This window comes from Dysidea avara, chromosome 12 (assembly GCF_963678975.1).
Source record: "Dysidea avara chromosome 12, odDysAvar1.4, whole genome shotgun sequence".
In the NCBI taxonomy this organism is placed as follows: Eukaryota; Metazoa; Porifera; class Demospongiae; order Dictyoceratida; family Dysideidae; genus Dysidea; species Dysidea avara.
The window spans coordinates 25,654,992-25,674,787 of record NC_089283.1 but is presented as its reverse complement, the minus strand read 5'-3'; the positions used below and the strand labels follow the sequence as shown (position 1 = coordinate 25,674,787).

The window sequence follows — 19,796 nt, the reverse complement described above, 5'->3', positions numbered from 1 at the left end:
TGTGCAATTGTGAGAGGGGTGCATCATGTATTTGGTTGTCTGTACCTACCCAAAATGCTTCAGAGAGCCATACCTATAATCTGAAGGCAGTATATAAAATATCTACAGGTATGAATTTTACGTGGAAATGTCTCCAAATTGTAGTATTTTAGCATCTATTTTTCAAAATTTTCCTGGGGGGGCATGCCCCCAGACCCCCCTAGTTCCAGCATGCTTCGCACACCTCTACCCAAGAGATTAGTACCTTGAGTTAGCCCCCCCCCCCCCCCCCCCCCCCTTTTATAAATCCTAGATCCACCCCTGAGTTTAAAACCCATCTTAGTCTCTTGTTCCCTACAGCAAGTGGTGTACCATACAGTGCATTATGCAATAGCTGGTAATACTGTACCCTTATATAGTAACTATATTTTCTAGCACAGTAACTACTTTGCTCATGTAATCAGGGCCAAGAGGTGGGTGTGGTTTAAGCCCATGTGATGCTCCTGGTTTAAGCCCATGTGATGCCTGGTTGAAGGTCCATGCATGTTAGTATACACTGTAGTGCCTGTGACACCATTAGAACTGCATAACAGAAATACTTGGTGTGCATGCTATATGCATGTTAATACATTTGCACAAACTATACTGAAGTAGATATTCTCCCATCATGAGCAAACAAGTGGTGAGCAATTTTGCAAAATGTTGGGAGTCAGGGAAAGAGACGTCATTTGGCTAAAGTTGGCATGGTTCAGCATATATAGCCATTACACTACTAGTTCAACCCAGCGGATGCTTTGTACCTTCTCCAAGGTAGGGTCAAGTCTGATTCAGAGTCCAGCTCAGAGCTAATATAAATGTTTTTGATGCCGATTATGCTCCAGAATCCAACTCTGTGTAAATTTCTCACATAACTCCAGACATTTCTTTTTGCAGCTGAACTCTCTACTGGGTTACATGTTGGTGGCTGAACTCTCTATACAATGTTATTTGTTTATCACGCCTGAAACAGCACCTCATATAAGTTGATTAAACTACTGCTAAGTTAAACTTGCATCTGGCTATTAGCATAATAGGCTATTGTCCACTTCATTCTCATGTTTCAGAATCATATAGCTAGTACTTTGCATTGTCAAGTTTTAGGTATTTCAAATCAAGGTGTATAGTTCTGCAAATATTCATACAGCTTCTTCACTATTACCAATTAATGTGATGATAGTCAACAGTTTATAATTTTGTACTGTTGCCTGAAAGGCTTTTAGCTAACTATGTGTTGTAAACACTCTTTTCTTATCAAGAGATGCACAAACCCTATACCTGAAATAAAGGAGAGAAAACCAACCAGTGTACCAATGTAATTTAAATTTAACTAGTGTACTCAGTGAGCTGGTCATCTAAACTTTACTATGGTAGACTAGACAATACATAGCTACTGACATTACCAACGTTAATTCACTGTGACATCCTAAGCGAAAAGTTATAATGATCTTCCCTGGTTATTTTAGTACAAATTCCTACCCCACCTTTAGATGGTCATTGTAACCAAAATTTCTGTAATTTAAGCCTACCCATGGAGCCAGTCAAATTGATCCATTTGAATTTGACCAGAAACATATAGAGCTAACTTTTTAACTTGCACACCCAGTCCATAGTTGTCCCTCTACACTGAATTAAAATTGATCAGCCAGATAGTGGTTTGAGTTTGGAGAGTAAACACCTGGCAGCGCCCGCCCCTTCGCAAAATGTAAGGGCGGACGGCGCCAAGAGCATAGAAGAATGACTGCTCTGCTCCTGCACCTCTCTTCACCGCTCCTTCGTCGTGCTGGATCCCTTCCCCAGGTAAAGCAGGTTCCTTTCTCGTGCGTGCGTGTTATTGGCTGATTCTTTCGTCGCTTAGTGATCGTTATTTGGAGTATTCAACGTTTGTCACCCCCACCATGTCTCGACATCGAAGTACTCGTCGCCCTTGACCACCAGACCGGACGGAAATGCCTACAGCTCTATCGTGGCAGACTGGACAGCTACCAGTCCTTGATTGGCCTGGTTCCACTATGACTGTGTTGGTGCATAGATCCTTTACAAAGGATCTATGGTTGGTGTTATTGACGTTCCTCCCGGTGAGTGGATGTGTTTCCATTAAGGTGGCCTATTAAGTGTTTGTTCTTCAGCATATTCCAAAGGGGTCCTGTATGCAGTCTTACACCATCAGTAGGCCATCATTATTACATTGCTTGTTTCCTGTCACCTAGTACAACAGAAACTGATGTGGGTGGGAGGTGATTATTGATCATTAGTTATACACTCATTTCAGTATATGACTGCTCTATTAGAGTATCTCGATCTTGAAAAGCACAAAGACTGTTCACCCCATACATCCTGTTGAACAACAGTGGAGAGACTCCAACCCCTTTAATTATCCTTGTAGTATGTTTACACACATCTAATACATATACCTTACCACTTGGTCACTCTGTGCTTCCCTCCATCATGAAATAGTGCATTCATGTGATCTACAATCAAATAATTAAACTTTGGTGCGGCTACCTAAAAAATTGATGTGGGTGGTGACGAGGAAACAAGGATTATAATAATGATGACCTTAATGACTATTTCTGTGGGTTCAGTCCAGGCTTGGGGTCAAATACATGAGTATTTGTATTTAGCAGTATTTAAATACTATTTTTGAGTATTTGTATTTTGAAGTTTTGAAACAACATGTATTTGTATTGTAGTTAAATACTTTGCGTAAAAACTTGAAATACTTTCTGCAAATACTTCACATACTTTGCTTGGAAGAGAATCTGAATGGCCTAACCCGTAGAAAGACTGTTTAACATAGCAGGTAAAGTCTTTCACCCTGATCGATGCCATGTAACTGACAAGTGATTTGAGGAACTTATGTTTATAGGATGTAATCAATAAGTTAAGTAGCTAGCTAGTTGCTAAGCTAGTTGCTAGCTAGTTGCTAAGCTAGTATGAGTGGTCAGTTGTTTTTACCATACACTTGAAATTTTATTTGAACTATATTATAACAGGTGTGTGTACTATTGGGTGGTTGTGTAACGTGTAGCTCAAATCAAATGATCAAAGTACAGAAGTATTTTAAAGGTATTTAAATGCTCTTAAAGGTATTTGTATTTGTATTTGAAATACATCCTGGATATAAGTATTTGTATTTTCTATTTCATACTTTCAGAGTATTTGTATTTAAATACTTTTTACCCCAAGCCTGGTTCAGTTCAGTCACAATCTCTTGACAGATGCAGATCCTTGGTGGTAACTAGTCGCTTTCACATATCTAGAGTAAAAGTGGTGACCATGGTATACGGTGCTTGTGTGTGACCAAAATGTAATTGCATGTGGTTTAAATTGTGAGTGATGTAATGAATTACCTGTTCAGGCTGTTGTAATTCGGTGAAGAAAGCATGAGACTTCATACTTGTCAACGTAAGTCTTACAGCAGGTGTACCTCAGAGTCTTGCTCGGAGAGTATAAAATCACTATGGTTATTGTGTAGTAATCAAACTAATGCCTATTTTAGTAACTTTTAGTGTACTATAACTAAGCTAGGCTTTAATCTGAATGTAACTAAACTAAAACTCGATTTCCTTTATTTTCAACTAAGTTACGTTTACACTAGTTAGTTTTTAGTAAGCATAAGTATACCACCAAACCAAAACTAAAGGTTTTTATCTTAAGTTTATTAAACTAAAACTAAAATGTTTTTAAACTGAAATTGTTTTCGTAAAAGTGTGTGTGTACCTACCTATCTATGTTCGTCCATACGTACTCACATGAGCAAAATCGTTAAATGGTAAAAAGTAGCCAGCATGTAAGAATTGAAAGCTAAATTAAGTTTGTATTAAACTTCCATACACATAAACTTTGCTCTGCAGTGGTTTCTTCTCAGTGGTCTGAAATATGGCTATGGCGACTCTTCGTGAATGGTCTTCCCTTTCGGTTTTGTAAATGTTTCACAACTTCAAAACAATGTTGAAGGCCTACCAGAGATAGTGTATCCTTTGAGTTGAAAGGGGAGTGTTACCCATACTTATGCAAATGAAAATGAAGGGCAGCCTCAAGGCTTCTCTAAACAATTTGCCATGGTAGACACACTATATAAAACACTAGAGAAGATACTTCTGTGTGTAATTGTGGTTTACAATGGTTTGTTATAATTGTGCTTCAATAACAGTGCATAACAATATAATTACAGAAATACAAAATAATTCATGGATTACAAAATTTTATGTTTACAAATCCAATTATCTAGCTGAATTAATAATAGCAATAGCATTAATCAAACGGTACAGTTGTACTGTTAAAGCAGGGATTGTGGTGCGCTGCTCAAAATTCCGCCTTTAAAAATCATCCTACAGACATTTTACGCGACGAAAATCACCTTTATGGAATAGTACTAGTTCATATAATACAATAAATACAACAAAACACTTACAGGTGGCCGGATATAAAATTTTAAAAAATCGCCCAAAACTCCAATTTTAGTCTCACTACCTCACTCACTGCTTCACTCACTGCCTCACTCACTGCCTCACTCACTGCCTCACTCACTGCCTCACTCACTGCCTAACCACAGTCGCAAGCCTAGAGTCCAAACGAAGCAGCGCACAGTCACCATTTTATGCCACAACAACAAACTCACCAGTGGGATGTGCCTTTTGGGGTTCCGACGAGTGTACACCCTGTGCGCCTTGTCTTTCCTTTTATCTTCAATCAGATTAGTTGTCTTCTTCAAGCATCGAAACCATACCAAGGCATTAATTTTCCATATCAACACTTTTTTGTAGATACCACAAAATTATTTCAGAAAGCGCTTATGCTGCCGAAAGAGCAGGGCGCTTATAATTTCAAGTGTTGCACGTGGAAATCTATGGTGAAACATTAAGGCTGCTGAGTTGTCACTTCGACTTTTGCCAACGCCTGGACTGCAATCGACGAAGAGATTTGAGACGGACCGATACTCAATGGTTTGTTCCTCTGAACACACTGACTCAACTACTCAGTGCCGGACGGTGAGATCAGCAAGTCAGTGATTCATGTGATTGGATAGTAGCTACTGAGTGGAAATTGTATTACTTCATCCTGTTAGTTGAGACTAAGCTCCAGACAACTGAAAGGGCCTGTTTGTTCGAACAACTTCTGACCGGAGTGAATAGAACGCGGACCATCGTACTGAGACAGGTCACAGATCTGAGCGCCACTGCTACTATGAACAAAGGTAAGCTATGCACACTACTGCAGTCCTATGTGCTTCCAATTTTGGCACAGTACATATTTTAATAAGCCGTAGCTAGCTAGCTGTGCTACAACAAGAAACTAAACAAACTAGTATTTTAAAAATTGTCAATTTAAAAATGAAGTAGCCAAAGTAGGGACTTTCCCATCGAGCTATGCTGTAATACCATCATTCATCTCTTGTTTCACTACTTTTTATTGCATAGCCGGATCCCTACTTCATTTTTAAATTGACAGTTTTTAAAATATACATGGTTGATTAATTGCCTATTTAGTTAGAATGGGAAAGTATTAACTGCATGGCCGCCTGGTTTCTAGAAGTAGCATAACATGAACTTGTTTCTTACTGGTACTAAAACCAGAGGAGGTTGGACGCGATTTAAGTACCCCTGAAACAAATTATGCGAAATTCGTTTTATTGAAGAGGTTTATACATCGATCTCAGTTTAATTTGGTAAAGTATCATTGTTCTGATTATAGAATACATACGTGACAATTGTGGAGAAGTTCTACACACCAAACCGCAACTTATTAATTTCACCCCAATCACCAAGCACTTTTACAAAACAAACTACATCACCTTGAAGCTTATGTTAAGCACCATCCGAATATCTAATCAACCCCAGTCAACCCCATCGTTTTTCAAATTTGTACTAGGACTATTGAGGGTCACGTGAACTACCAAAGAAAAGAATGCAATTAAGAGCAATATATTTATGTGGCGCTTAGAGTGTGTCCAACCTCCTCTGTACTAAAGCTAAAATGAAAACCTGTACGACAACAACACTATTGTGTTGTTCATGGTGCAAACTACACGGTTTACGTCACAAGTACTTAGTCAGATACTGCGATTTGATTGGCTCTACCACTATAGTGGAAGTCACACAAGTACAGTGAAACCTTATTATAGTGTCACCAATGGGAGTCATGATAAGTGGTCCTGTTAATGAGGTGGCCCTATAGAGGATATGCACTAACTTTATGATTGAAAACATTCTAATGAAAACGTGATGTTTTCTTACGTCACCACGGTGAACAAATGTATTGTTAGTATGCATAGAAAATGAGAATCGCAAAACAATAGACCAGTTATGGCAGTTTCTCCTGAGCGATAGATTCCTTTACGTGTATAACAGAGTAACTGGAAGGAGGAGCTCCATCTGTAGTTCATGTGGTGAGTTATAGTCCGAGCCACATTTGCCACCCGTACTTTTGTATGAAATTCAATTCACCATCAAAAATTCTTGGGCACGCCACTAATCTTATCATTTTGATCGATTTTTGTTCAAATAATAATATGCGCATATCCATTAATGTAGCCTTAAAGTGGCCTTACTATCGAGGTTTTCAACAAACCAGTAACAGTAATTTACAATTGATCTAAACACACTATGTAGTTATCGTTTATCACAGAGAAAGGTAGAAACGTACAATGTATCAATTATTCCTGCATTACTTGAGGTATAATGGTTGGAGAAGCATGAAGTATACTGCCAGAATAATGGGTACAGCTTTCAGTAGTTAAAATATGCACTTAAGAGCAGCAACTTTTTCAGTGACCTTGACTGCCTGCTCAGGTGGCCTCTTTACTGAGGGAACATTGTATTAATTCTACCAGTTTGGTCATGTAGTTCTGGCCTTAATAATGAAGTGGTCCATTCAATAAATGTAATGTAATGGAAAATAGGTTTGGACTTGCTGTAGCTGGCCGCTATAACGAGGTGGCCTCATTACTGAGGTGACCACTAAGGGTAAAGGATAGAATTACACTATTAACATACACAATCCCAGAGACCCTCCTATATGATGGGAGTACGTACATGCATTCAACTAGTGTACCCCTATGCTATGGTGTTTTCCCATAATTGGGGCGAGCCTGAGCGAACCCCACAAATGGCAGTAGTCACTCGTACGTCTGACCATTCCCGAGAGTTTACGTAACGAACACGGACAGCCCCACACTGGTAGTGCTTGACTGTACGTACGACCGTACATCTGACCATTTCCGAGAGTTTACGTAACGAACACGGACAGCCCCACACTGGTAGTGCTCGACTGTATGTACGGCTGTACGTACGACTGTATGTCTGACCATTCCCAAGAGTTTACATAACGAACACGGAAAAAAATGCCACATGGCTTAGAATTTGTCGCTTCTCACTTGTATCACAACTTATTCTCATATATATTGACATGGAGAAAGAAGATGGTCTTGGAAGAAGGCCGGGAGAGAACGAGACAGGGCGAGGAGGGAACACTGGTTGGTGAATGCCCGGGTGAATGGTACGTGTGTCATGTTCACGAAAACTTCTGTACGAAGAAGGCCATATTTGCGCTAGAATTTGTCACGTGGGTTACAACTTCTTATCTACATAGACATGGACAAAGAAGACCGTCTTAGAAGAGAATGAGACAGGGCGAGGACAGCAGCAGAAATGCCAGATGAAGCAGAAGGAAGTAAACACCTGATAGACGCCATGCACACTCGCAGAAGAGAGCATGCAGTTGGCCAATGAAACTGCAGAAGACAGGGAGATAAGTCCTAGCTGACTATGCTTCCACACAGTTTAATATGTAGCTATATACTGGCAGGCCACTGAGCCTCCCAACTTGAACTTTTTTCATCTTCCCCCAGCTATACCCCTGAGCATTTCTGTATGTACAGTATAGCTACAAACACACACACACACACACACACACACACACACACACACACACACACACACACACACACACACACACACACACACACACACACACACACACACACACACACACACACACACACATTAAACGCTACTCATGGAAATACAGTTGATGCCGCATCACTTTTACACAACTCAGGCTCCCCCCATCATGCTTTTAGCATCTGTCTAGTGTATAGGAGGAATTTTGTGAAATCTACACAAAATTCCATGCAAATGTGTGATCTGTTTGATAGTGTATCAAACAGTATGGTAGTACTGTTTAAGTAGTTATCGCATTGAAAGATCATCTGGAGACATCTTATGTGACAAAAATCACCTTCACAGAATAATACCAAGAGTTAATAATATATAACTCTTGATAATACTAGTTCATCTAAAGCAATAAAAGAAGGAAACACTTACAAGCAGCTGGATATGAACTTGAATTTTTGCCTGCCTGCCTGCCTGCCTGCCTGCCTGCCTGCCTGCCTGCCTGCCTGCCTGCCTGCCTGCCTGCCTGCCTGCCTGCCTGCCTGCCTGCCTGCCTGCCTGCCTGCCTGCCTGCCTGCCTGCCTGCCTGCCTGCCTGCCTGATCATATTTGCAAGGCTGGAGGCCAGCATCATTTCTCAGCATCATTTCTCTGCTCCATTTACAAATAAGCTAAAGCATTGTGCCATTTCTTTGCGTGGTGCCCATTGAAACTACAAGAAGCCATATAAGTACATGTTAGTTAGATGTTTTGATTGCTGAAACTTACCCTTGAACTTACCAGAGGTCCTTGGCAGAAAACCGTGAATAGTGCTACACCATATCAAATAGACTAAATTATTAGAATCTCTGCTACAACAACCTACAAACCATTCCAGGCAAGTCTTAGTAGGAGCATGCATTAAAATATTTGTGGGTGTTGTCACTGCTGATTGTCTGGGTGGTGTAATTGAGGCCACACCACCATTGGTAGTGACTCCAGTAACAATGCTGCAATTGACCACTTAGCTTAGTCTGAGATAACAAAATGCTATTAAAAACTACCTGTACGAGATCAGTCATCATATTAGATAACTGATGTCAGATCGGTACAATATCGGTAGATTGGTAATAAATTTCCTAGATCAGATCGGTATCGGTATCGGTACATCACTATCCAAGACCATGACATGTGAGATGATGCAATTCATCTGTGTGGCTGCCCGTAATTGGATGCTTAGAATTCCAAAAAAAAACAAGTTCAGAAGATAGCGATGTCAGCAATGTCCTTGGATTTACCCAGGCCCTGTGACTCACCAGGGCATGATTCACAAGGACCTTCTGACCCTAATAGTACGGGCGCGTATCTATCACAAAAGTCAGCTCGGTACAGCGATGTTGGTGTCGACTTGATCGAAGATCACGACATCTGTGTCATGGCAGTAGGAGGAAAGCTTTTGTATGTCTTGCCAGGGTTTGATGTTCTTGCAGTGGAGCTTTGCCATGTACTAGTGAAAGGTTCATTGAAGATGGGAAAGCCCGAGGATACGTTTGACTTGTTTGTAAGAAATTGTTTTTCATTGAGTAGAACCTGTTCTGGTGAATTGTCTTTGAAAGAAGTTACGATAATTAATTCAGTGTGTTTATTATTCACTGTACATAGTACAACAGAAAATCATGTGTGTCACTACACATCTGTGTCCTGCAGGAGGAAGACTTCAAACTGGGAGTGATCACTGATGAGCTGTGCCTACCACCACAGGGTGTTGTTGTGGTTTGGGAGTGGATAGAGTGTAATAGTGATGCAGCAATCACTCATATTTCAGAGACTGAAGCATCGATAGATCATGTTTCTGAGACATCCTTGACAGCAAAAAGTGATTCTGATGAAACAAACTGTTTCATGGAGAATCTTCAACTCGAAAACTATCAACAAACGTCAACAGTGACTTTTAAATGTATTGGAACTCAACATGATATGCATGCACAGCATATCTTAGAGATAGTTAGCAGCCACTTGGATGAAAGAAAAGAGGTGCCTGTCAACATATATCCTGAACCAACTAACCCAGGTGATTCTAAGGCCATAGCATTCAAATGCTGGATATCAAATGATTGGAATAGGATTGGATACATTGTTAGTGAGGCTTGAGATGAAGTATACGATACTCAACAAAATGGGAAGATACTTGATGTGAAGTTTTCTTGTGCAATTTTCCTAATGAACTAGATATGGTCTGGTCCAAGATGGTACGCTGGTATCAATATTACTAGAGTGGGACAGTGGAGCACAACAGTTCACTGTTCCACTAGTTTAAGATGACATTGTAGATATATTATTTTTTAATTTAATTTTGTGTTGATGTTCTGAATGCTCAAACAATACAATAATGCTGTCAGGTGGAGGAGGAAGTAACAGTGGTACGTTGTGGAATTGCGGGTCTGACTGAGAGGCTACCTCTTACTGGCACGGTTGCATGCCTTGGCCCAAAATGGAGCAGGTTGTTCTTGTCTAGGAACATGTCTCTTCTTTGGTGTCTTCTTTGGAGGTAAGTCAATGGTCCTTCGTGAAAACAAGTATGACGTATAGTAATAGAGTGGAAGCTCAGGGTCAACTCTTCACAAATTCTGCTATAACTTTGTGAATTTCAAACTTGACTTCCTTGGTTGAAAAATTACATCCAATAGCATCCCTCATGAAACACTCAACATCATCAGTGCTGCTAGCCCTGGGGTGTTCAGTTGGTTGGCATCATAACACTCTCGTCTATGTCATTCCCTTCCTTCAATATCAGTGACTAGTGCTGATAAAGTTCCCTTTGAGAATCCCAGAACATCTGTCAAGCTCCTGGATAACACAAATAACATAAACATGTGAATACATTATAGTTTACCTGTTGAGCAGTCAGTCAGTATTGCTGGTATGGTAAGGAAAAAATCACACATTTACACTGATACGGTTATTTGAAATGTTGGCGTGGTCCCAGAGGGAAAATTCTGAGAAAAAAATTGCATCGTTTGTACAGTATGTTATAGTAGGCTTTATGAATTTTGTCATGTCTCGAAATACATACCTGTTGACTTCCAGCAGTGCAAATTGTATGATTTTCTGTGCCACGGCATCAATTCATCTAGAATCATATTCAATGGGCAGTAGTTATACTTTGAACGTGTCAAACTTGAGAGACCACATTCATCACTAGCTCTTCTCCAAGTGCAGATAGTCCCAATGTTTGTGGCCTCTACATTATAACCCTTCTTCTTCATAAATGTTACCAGCTGGATAGGAAACAGATGCTCTGCATCAACCACAGACTGTTTCCGTGCTCCAACAAGTGCTGAGTATGTCAAACCAGAAGTGGTATCATGGAGAGCTTCAGCTTAACACTCTAGCTTGATCTTCGCTGGCTCTCCACTTCTGGTGTGACTTGTAATACACTGCGTTAAACAATACAGAAAATGACCACTAAATTAATTACACCAGTACCTTTATTAAATGAGCCTCGTCTTCCCATTTATAAAAGATAGCCTTGGTTTCAGGATACTCTTCTGGAACGTACAGGTATGTACAAAATGGAACCCCTTGTGCCTCATAACATCAAACAGTATGTGCATATTCAAACTGAGCCAATATTGATCTTATCTACCTTCGCTAATAGGCAATGAATAAACCTCTAAAATTACAAACAGTATTTAGTGTAGCTCACTTTAACACAACCATATGAAGTACCTTTAAGTAACGGTGGGATTAAAAATTTTCAATTTACAAAACCTATATAATTTGGCATAAAGACCCTACACTAAAACAATCCTCTGAGAGTAGATATGTGTAGGAGTCCTAGCCTATAGGTGCAACATTTTGTGGACCAACAAATATCACGAGTGGTAAGAGTTAGCAAGTCAATTGTGGTGACTCAGTAATGTTTTGTGTTCAAAACAAAGTGATCAACAATGTGTAACCATCTGTAATGATTCATATACAAACATACCAGACTTCTTCCAGGTATAACCAGGTGGAATGGTCCTTGGCCTCAAATGTTGCAGTATATCTTCCATACTGATTTCTTGCTCTCTCCAGTTCCATATGTCACGGAGGACATTCTGGGGTACTGCTTCATTGTACAGCTTCATTGTACAGCTTAGCTACAACAGTGCCATCAGGGAGACTCCCTAATAAAAATGTATTGTAAGCTACTGTAAGTACAAGTATGACGAGTTAATTACCTTTCGGTGTTAACATTGCAGTTAATTTCCAGTGGGACATCTTGCTATATTTAGTACACATTTTGATATATTTAGTACACATCTTGCTATATTTAGTACACATCTTGCTATACTTAGTACACATGTTGGTGCGAATCTACGATACTGGCAACGGACATGTATATCCCTTTCTACGTAAGTAGTTGAATTCTCCATCACTACTAAATCCTAAGTGTCATTATGTTTCATAGTCACCATTAATACATGTATTAATAAAGTACTTGAGACTTTCTCATTCCTAGGGATATCATCTTCTTGCACAATTCAGAAATAATTCTTCAAAGATCAACTTCTTTAAGGCCAGCATATGGAGACCACTGTACTGGTATAGCATAAGATTTCTTGTCTCATGCATCAGAGCTTATCATCAGCACAAATATATGCATGGCTGGTTCCCTTCTGAAGTGTCTGATTCTTTTGGTGAGCTCACTTAATCTTTGTCTGATTTGTGTAAGTTTTCTAGGAACGTTTGATTGATGGAACAACTGAGATGTACAATTGTTTATACACTCCGTCAGCTCACTGTACATCTGGCGACATTCTATACTGATGTTTTTCAACTCTTCAACATCCCAGGATAAACTAAACATCGTCTGATCGGTGGTACCACCACTTTTCTCCTCACAAGTACTATTAGCAGTATGTAGTTCTATAGGATTCACTGCATTCAAATATCTAATCTCTTTAATAATAACTCCATACCAGTGGTTATAAAATTAATATCTGAGGAGATGGCAGCAAGAGGTTCTCAAGATCCTTCTTTATATAGGATACATCAGAGGTGTTGAGAGACCAATTCTTCTCAACCCTTGTTAAGGTGGCTTGAAATTTGTTATATAAGTGTTGGAGTTTCCCATCATTCAGATCTACATCACCCGACCATTCACCAGACACTAACTACCATAGACCTTTAATGACATCTGTCCCATCTCCCCTGACCCACCATCTTCGGCATTCTCTTTGCCGGCAGAAGAGAATCTTACTGATTTGATCTCATTGTCCCTAGTGCTTTGGCCAGCAGATAGATGACATTGTTTCAGGTGTGCCATTCCTGCACACAAAGTTGCAAAAAGTCACTAGGAACACAGTCAGCATCACTATTTCTCATCATAATCTTACCAAGTAAGTTTGTTAATACTACACATTGCTGATCACATGATAGCACTTGTAAGTGTTCTCAGCACAATTTCTTGATTTCCTCAGGGCCTGGTTTATGTTCTGAAATATCACCAGATGACAATTCTGACAGTACATGTCCTACTGTTATTGATGAGGTGCAATGGGATACTTGTAAACACAGCAGTGGTATACAACTCGAGATCATTGGTGAAGTTGCTGAAGCCATTGTTGCAAGAGGCACTGTTACACATGTAAAAGACGTTGGATAATCAGAAATGCTACCAGGAAATAGTGCTGACACTGCATGTCCTACTGTGATTACACTGAAGTGATGCTGCACAGGACAAAGTTGTTGTTACTGACAAAGACGATGATGAGACTACTGAATATGTACTTGGCTGAGTGACTGACACAGAGGAACAACTTGAAAGCTGGGGAACAATAGGCAGAGATGATGATAACTGCACTCTGGTAATGACAAAGCTGGCAACATTACATTAGGTGTTGGTAACTCACTGCGTTGGCATTTGCGTAATGGCTGGTGGTTGAGAAACAGTTGCACAGAATTTCCTTGTGACGATGACTGATAATACTTTTCGGCTAATACAGGAGATGGAAACTGTTTAGCCAAAACATTCAAAACTCTTGCTCTACATAAAGCACCTATATGTATCTAACGATTACATTGTTACTTAAATATAAATTTGGCTAACTTGTTTGGCGATGAGCAGATTGAGATTGAAGCTGACCCAGCATCTTCCCAGAACTTTTCATGTTTATACGTTACCCAGGTCTTCCCATTAGTATGGAACAACAGGAATAGAATAAGTGCATGTTCCTCTTCATTCAACCATTTCAAGTTTGCTTGCTCTTGTCTGGGAAACAGAACTCTTCCTTTTGCCCCATTAGGTAATCTGGAAAAAAGGTTGCTCCAGCTTAGGGGTTAGGCACAATCCACGCATTTTACTGACAGTATTAGTCCATTCTTCCACGGTTATATGCAAGGCGCCTTCTTCTGGGGTAAAAAGGTTCTTACTACCATCATCTGCTTGAGTCGCTATCCCAGTTCATCTCTATTTAAAATGCACCATAAAATAACTTTGCTTACAAGTGAGGTTTGGTGAGGTTCAATCCACAAAGCAATAACAATAAACTGGACAGGTGTACAACATCAATCAGAGTATTAACAAACGATGAGATGAGTAGGTTTAAACAACAACGGCAAAGCACAATACTCAAACACATTACGTAATACACATTATGCAATGCACGTGGGCTTGTCCTACCTCCTCTGGATATGTTCTAAATGTTGTGGATATTTCATGGGCAGATATTTAAATACAAACATATCTGAGGGAGCAAGTTACATTGTAAGAATGGTTACTGGTAAAAGCAGAGATAGCCAATACCTATGGCTTCATGGCAGTGTGAAGAACATGGGTTTAAAACAACTTGAAGACGTTGGTTTCTATCAATGTTGTATGCATACCTCACAATATTGGTGGAAGCATCCCGCTTCTAAAGCTAAGTTTGTTACTGGACTCATCCTGTTGTTGAGGTACACTGCAGTACCAATAGTTTACCAAGGGACAGAGAAGCTTAGTAAATGCCTAGAACTATGAATATGTAGGACTGTGGTGTGTCATTGATAGTGTAATGATTTTAGAAATAGATAATGCAAAAACTGCGTGGGCACAGAACGGATCTCTACTACATCCAATAACCAATGGAGCTGTTTCTAGATTTTGCTCCAAAATGACAAGTGAGCTTTCAGCACAGCTCACCCCTTCTTCTACTGTCTAAGGACGGGCCCCACTTACTAGATTTTGTGTAATGGAGGGTTCATAGCTACATTAAGTGAGTTCTCAAGTATGGGGAGGCCATACAATTTTTGAAAAGCGACAAAACTTGTTAATCGTAATGTCTTATATAAAACTTAACTGTACCTGTTGTTAGAGCTCGATATCTTCTTTCCTGACTGAAATATGAACAATTAAATTTTTTTCTCCATAGGCGCTTATATACAGGTAACAGTCCCCCAACTATCGCGGCCATTTTTATTTTCGTGATGTTATAAAACGTCATTGTGGATAAGGCTCATTGTATCACAAAGTGCATGAAATGCGCACTATGCGCTCTACTATTGGAACATATTTTCATTTAGACTATGGAAACCTTCAGTGGCTATGTAGCAGTGGCTCATGCTACTCTTTGATTTTGTCATCAAGTTCCACTTCTTCTACTCAAGGTGAACTGCCACAATGCTTTCAATAGCATCAGTCATGTTGCTCCTTTCATGTTGTTGAGGAGAAGCTCTGTTGTTTGTCTAGCTTGCCTCAGCTTACTGAGACTCCATCATTTCATCTGCTACCAGTGGCTAAAAAAACTATTTTTTACAACTAGCCTAAACCTGAGACCGGGGGGGGTAGTGCATATAAACAAATTTTCTTTGTGTTTCAATTATTTTGTATTTTGTGCTCTATATTAATTGTCACGATTGTTGTGTAGCAAAATGTCACTGAAGGGAATAATTGAAGGGATTTCAGGGGAGTGTGGGAACATATTTACCTAGTTGAAACATAATTGTGGTGAGATTGAATCTGGAAGCAATTTGAGATATAAGTGACTGAGATCTGGAACTAGGAAATAGCTAACAAACTTACAGTGACGTACGAGTCAATTCTTTATTGTTTTATAAGATTTTAAGATAATTTTTTATATCAATAGTGAACTGTGAAAATGACCATAACTATAAATTGCAATTTTTAAATTAGTGGACCATAAGCAGAAAATTTTTGAAAATGGCAATCTCAAGACTGGATCTTGAAGTACTTTTGTCAAATCCCTGTAAACATGCACAGCACATGTAATATAATTTTTGACTTTATTCTTTTCTGTGATGCAACTTGCTATTTAGTCTGACTTTTACAACTAGCCAAAAGTCATTTACAACTAGCTTTTTGGCCACAACTAGCCCCTTTTTTTAGCCTCTGTCTGCTACTGGAGTGCAGCAAGGCAACCCCTTGGGTCCACTCCTTTTTAGTCTAGCCATTCATATCTAATAATGGCACTCTCCACACAGTCTGTTTTAGAACTATCTTCATCCTTGGGGCTCTCCTTGAACCTTGAAGATGACTGTGGTCCTCAGGAGGCATAGCATACTCAGTGGACCATTGGTCTAGAGCCTCATGGAGGAGAGAAGAATTAACAGTGATGTAAGATGGAGGAAACTAGTTTGGAGGACTGTGAAGGGAAGAAAGATAACTGGGCAAACTTAAATCTGTAGCACTACAAATCCCCAAGTCTCCTTTAGCAGCAGGGAGAATAGGCTGAGCCTACGCAGAGAAACTGGTGATAACAGGGAATTACACATCAACTCGTCAAACTTCTCTGAAAGCCCAGAAACCCTCCAGGATGGAGAAGTACACAGGAGGTAAAGGAGCGTGGGAATAACAAAGTAATGACACAACATGTAAAAGCAAACAAAGTTTTTGAACGTGAAATAATAGTCAAATACTGTCAAGCTTGGACTCAAAACTTGCAGGATAGAGCATCAAGAGTAACTGCAATATATACTTCACACTTGTAAACACAGTTGGGATAAATTGCTTTGTGAACACCATTTTTCAGCTCAGGGCTTGAGTTGCCTCCTCAGAGTCTGGAGTGTGGCTTGGTGCTCTCCCTGTACCTTCCTTGGCGCTAAGCTGGATAAAGAGTCTTTGAGGATTGCTCTTGGTCTACATCTTGGTGTTCCCATTGTTGTAGACCACACTGATGTTTGTGGTAGTAAAGTGTTTGTCTTGCAGATGTAGTGGTGGCTGTATTCCAAGTCATACTGCAGTGAATGAAACTATTCGTCATGATTTTGTGTCTAGAGGTGAGCTACCTGCTGTTTTAGAGCCTGTCAGGTTTTGCCATAATGATGGTAAGAGGCCAGATGGCGTGTTCTTGATTCCCTGGTGGTTACCTTTTACCTGGGACTTGACCAGTTCAGACATCCATGGGTTGAGCAATGTTTGCTTCTCTGTCCACAGAATGGTTCAAGTGATGACCATCAGATACAGTTTAACCCCTTGGTTTGAAGATGAAGCTGTTGATTGTATCAAACTGAGGTACTCCAAGTAACCATGGTGCAAGTCTAATACCATGTAGAATAGTTCCTGGAGGAATACTGTGTCTGTGTTGATGTATCTTAAAGAATGAGATGAAGCATAGACATACTGGCTCTAGTGAATCTCTTCTGTGTTAACATGTCTCAGTACAATGTGAACTTCTTGGCAAAGCTGTCTTTCTTCTTCCCTAGTTGTTGACTTTAGTGCATTCATTGTACCCTCACTTATGTGAGCCTAAATGTGTCTTAGGCAATGATAAAAGTGTTCAGATAAGTGAATTGTTCGGATAACTGAAGCCCGTACATTTATATATGGAGCTCTGTTGAAATACTCTAATAGAACGGTCAGCTCCAATTTCGGATAAACAAGGGTCGGATAACTGAGGGTGTTGGATGATTTACTACCATATATAAACCACATAGAGGAGTATAAATTATATATTTGACAATAATCCTTGAATTTGTATATTTCAAATAATTTAGCATTGTGACCCTCTACCAGTGTAGTAGTGTATAAATCATTTTCTATGTTTCCTTTGCAGTTAGGACATAATACAGTGTACGGCTCACTTACACCCTGACCTCTCCGGAGCTTTACAATGGTTTCTATCAATGTTGTATGCATATCTCACAATATTGGTGGAAGCATCCTGCTACTAAGGCTAAGTCTGTTACCGGACTCATCTTGTTGAGGTACACTAGATCCCATGCTGCACCAATAGTTTAGCAAGGGACAGAGAAGCTTAGTAAATACCTAGCACTGTGAATATGTAGCACTTTGGTGTGCCCTCAAAATGTCATTGAAAGTTTAAATATAGAGTTATTAAATGTTATTGAGGACTCATCTCAACATGTACCAAAAAACTGGTTGTATTATAATATGATACAGACTCTCTTAACCTTTAAACCCCGGCACATAGTCCAGAAAATTGAGTTTAAAACCCACCAATTACTTATAGTGCCTGAGATTAACATCTTTATAGCTAAAGATTGAGCTTGAATTCGCTAAAGTTTATTTCACCAAATACAATTTAGCTCGCTATTCACCAAAGTTTACTCTCACCAAAGATTCCCTCTATACAGTATGAGCTAGAATTACTAGTCAGTTTAATAGTGCTAAAAATAGTTCTTGTTTTTCTTATCTCAGATGTACCTACATGACTGCTCTATTAGAGTATTTTGGTTCACACATGTATACTGATCTTATAGAGTAAAAAGAAACAAAGTTTTCAGTAAAGATTATCTTCCTGGTCTACACTGAGTTTAGAACAAATTTTTTCATTAACAACTGACCACACTACTAGTGAGATGTGAGCAACTGTATGGCCTCCTCATACTTGAGAACTCACTTGATGTAGTTACGAACCCTCCATTACACAAAATCTAGTAAGTGAAGCCCATCCTTAGATCGGCGTTGGAAGTAGAAGAGGGGATGGGCTGTGCTGTGCTGAAAGCCCAATTGTCATTTTGGAGCAAAATCTAGAAACAGCTCCATGGGTTATTAGCTGTAGTAGAAATCCGCTCTGTGCCCAGCCAGTTATTTAAATCCAGTAAATTTGGAGTTCTTGTAATTTGGCTCATCTGTATTAGTGTACACACATTTAGACCCCTGAAATCAGGACACCTGACTAATAAGGACACCTTGATAATCAGGACACTTGTCCATGGTCCCATTTGTATTAGTGTACACACATGTTGTAAGAGTAGTGTGTGTTTGTGCATGTTACCATAAATGATAAAAAAATTGGTAAGTTTGGCGACTTGAAGGAATTCACCTTTATTCACCAGTTAATTTATATAATTCAATATTGGGTATGTGGTAAATATCAAACTAATCCGCCAACATATGCTGACTAGCCAAACTGCTAAATTTTCACTGTTGAGTGTTACAAACTTCACTAGAAACTTCACTACAGGTGTTATTTTGTTCTTTGTCACACATTTCTAGAACATTACAACAGCTGGGATCACATTTGGAACATCACAAAGAAGATCATCTTGTGATATAACCAGTAAGTGTGTCATAGTGGGGTACACAGGGACTTTCCCTAGTTATTATGTCGTGTGATGTCATCACAGGATAGATGATGATAAGGACACATAACAAGATTGTTCTTCAAATATTTCAAACTGTATAGTTACAATTGAAAACACTACAAAACTATTTCTATCATAAAACATTATTATAGTGATTGTCATGTGACCCCTACCCTACATGGTGTATCTGGTGTAACACACCTCAACTGTGGTGTGTTTGAGAACTATTTGATGTGTACTTTTTGTGTGTGGTTCAGTATCATCTATCTCCTACTGCTAGTTGCAACCAGGATCAAGAGTTTTTGATTGGCTATATTTTGCCTTGATCACTTGATTTCAACTATAAAAGCCTTTTATCTTGATTGTTTACTGTAAAAGT

General features: G+C 39.4%; 1 protein-coding gene across 6 annotated transcripts; it reads left to right on the top strand.

Moving 5' to 3' along the window:
* Positions 1-1,700: 1,700 nt before the first annotated feature.
* LOC136241581 (uncharacterized) lies at positions 1,701-19,572 on the top strand. Of its 6 annotated transcripts, XR_010694340.1 has the most exons (6): positions 1,701-1,815; positions 1,874-2,093; positions 12,393-12,570; positions 12,614-12,789; positions 19,329-19,392; positions 19,460-19,572. XR_010694340.1 is itself a non-coding variant. In XM_066032817.1 (3 exons), the coding sequence occupies exons 2-3, from the start codon at positions 1,965-1,967 to the stop codon at positions 10,037-10,039; spliced, it is 573 nt and encodes a 190-aa protein (XP_065888889.1). In that variant the 5' UTR covers positions 1,701-1,815; positions 1,874-1,964; the 3' UTR covers positions 10,040-10,300. The 6 variants fall into 6 exon arrangements, 1 of the variants encoding a protein (XP_065888889.1); XR_010694339.1 differs by having other exon boundaries at positions 12,393-12,789; XR_010694338.1 differs by lacking the exons at positions 12,393-12,570; positions 12,614-12,789.
* The last annotated feature ends 224 nt before the right edge of the window (positions 19,573-19,796 follow it).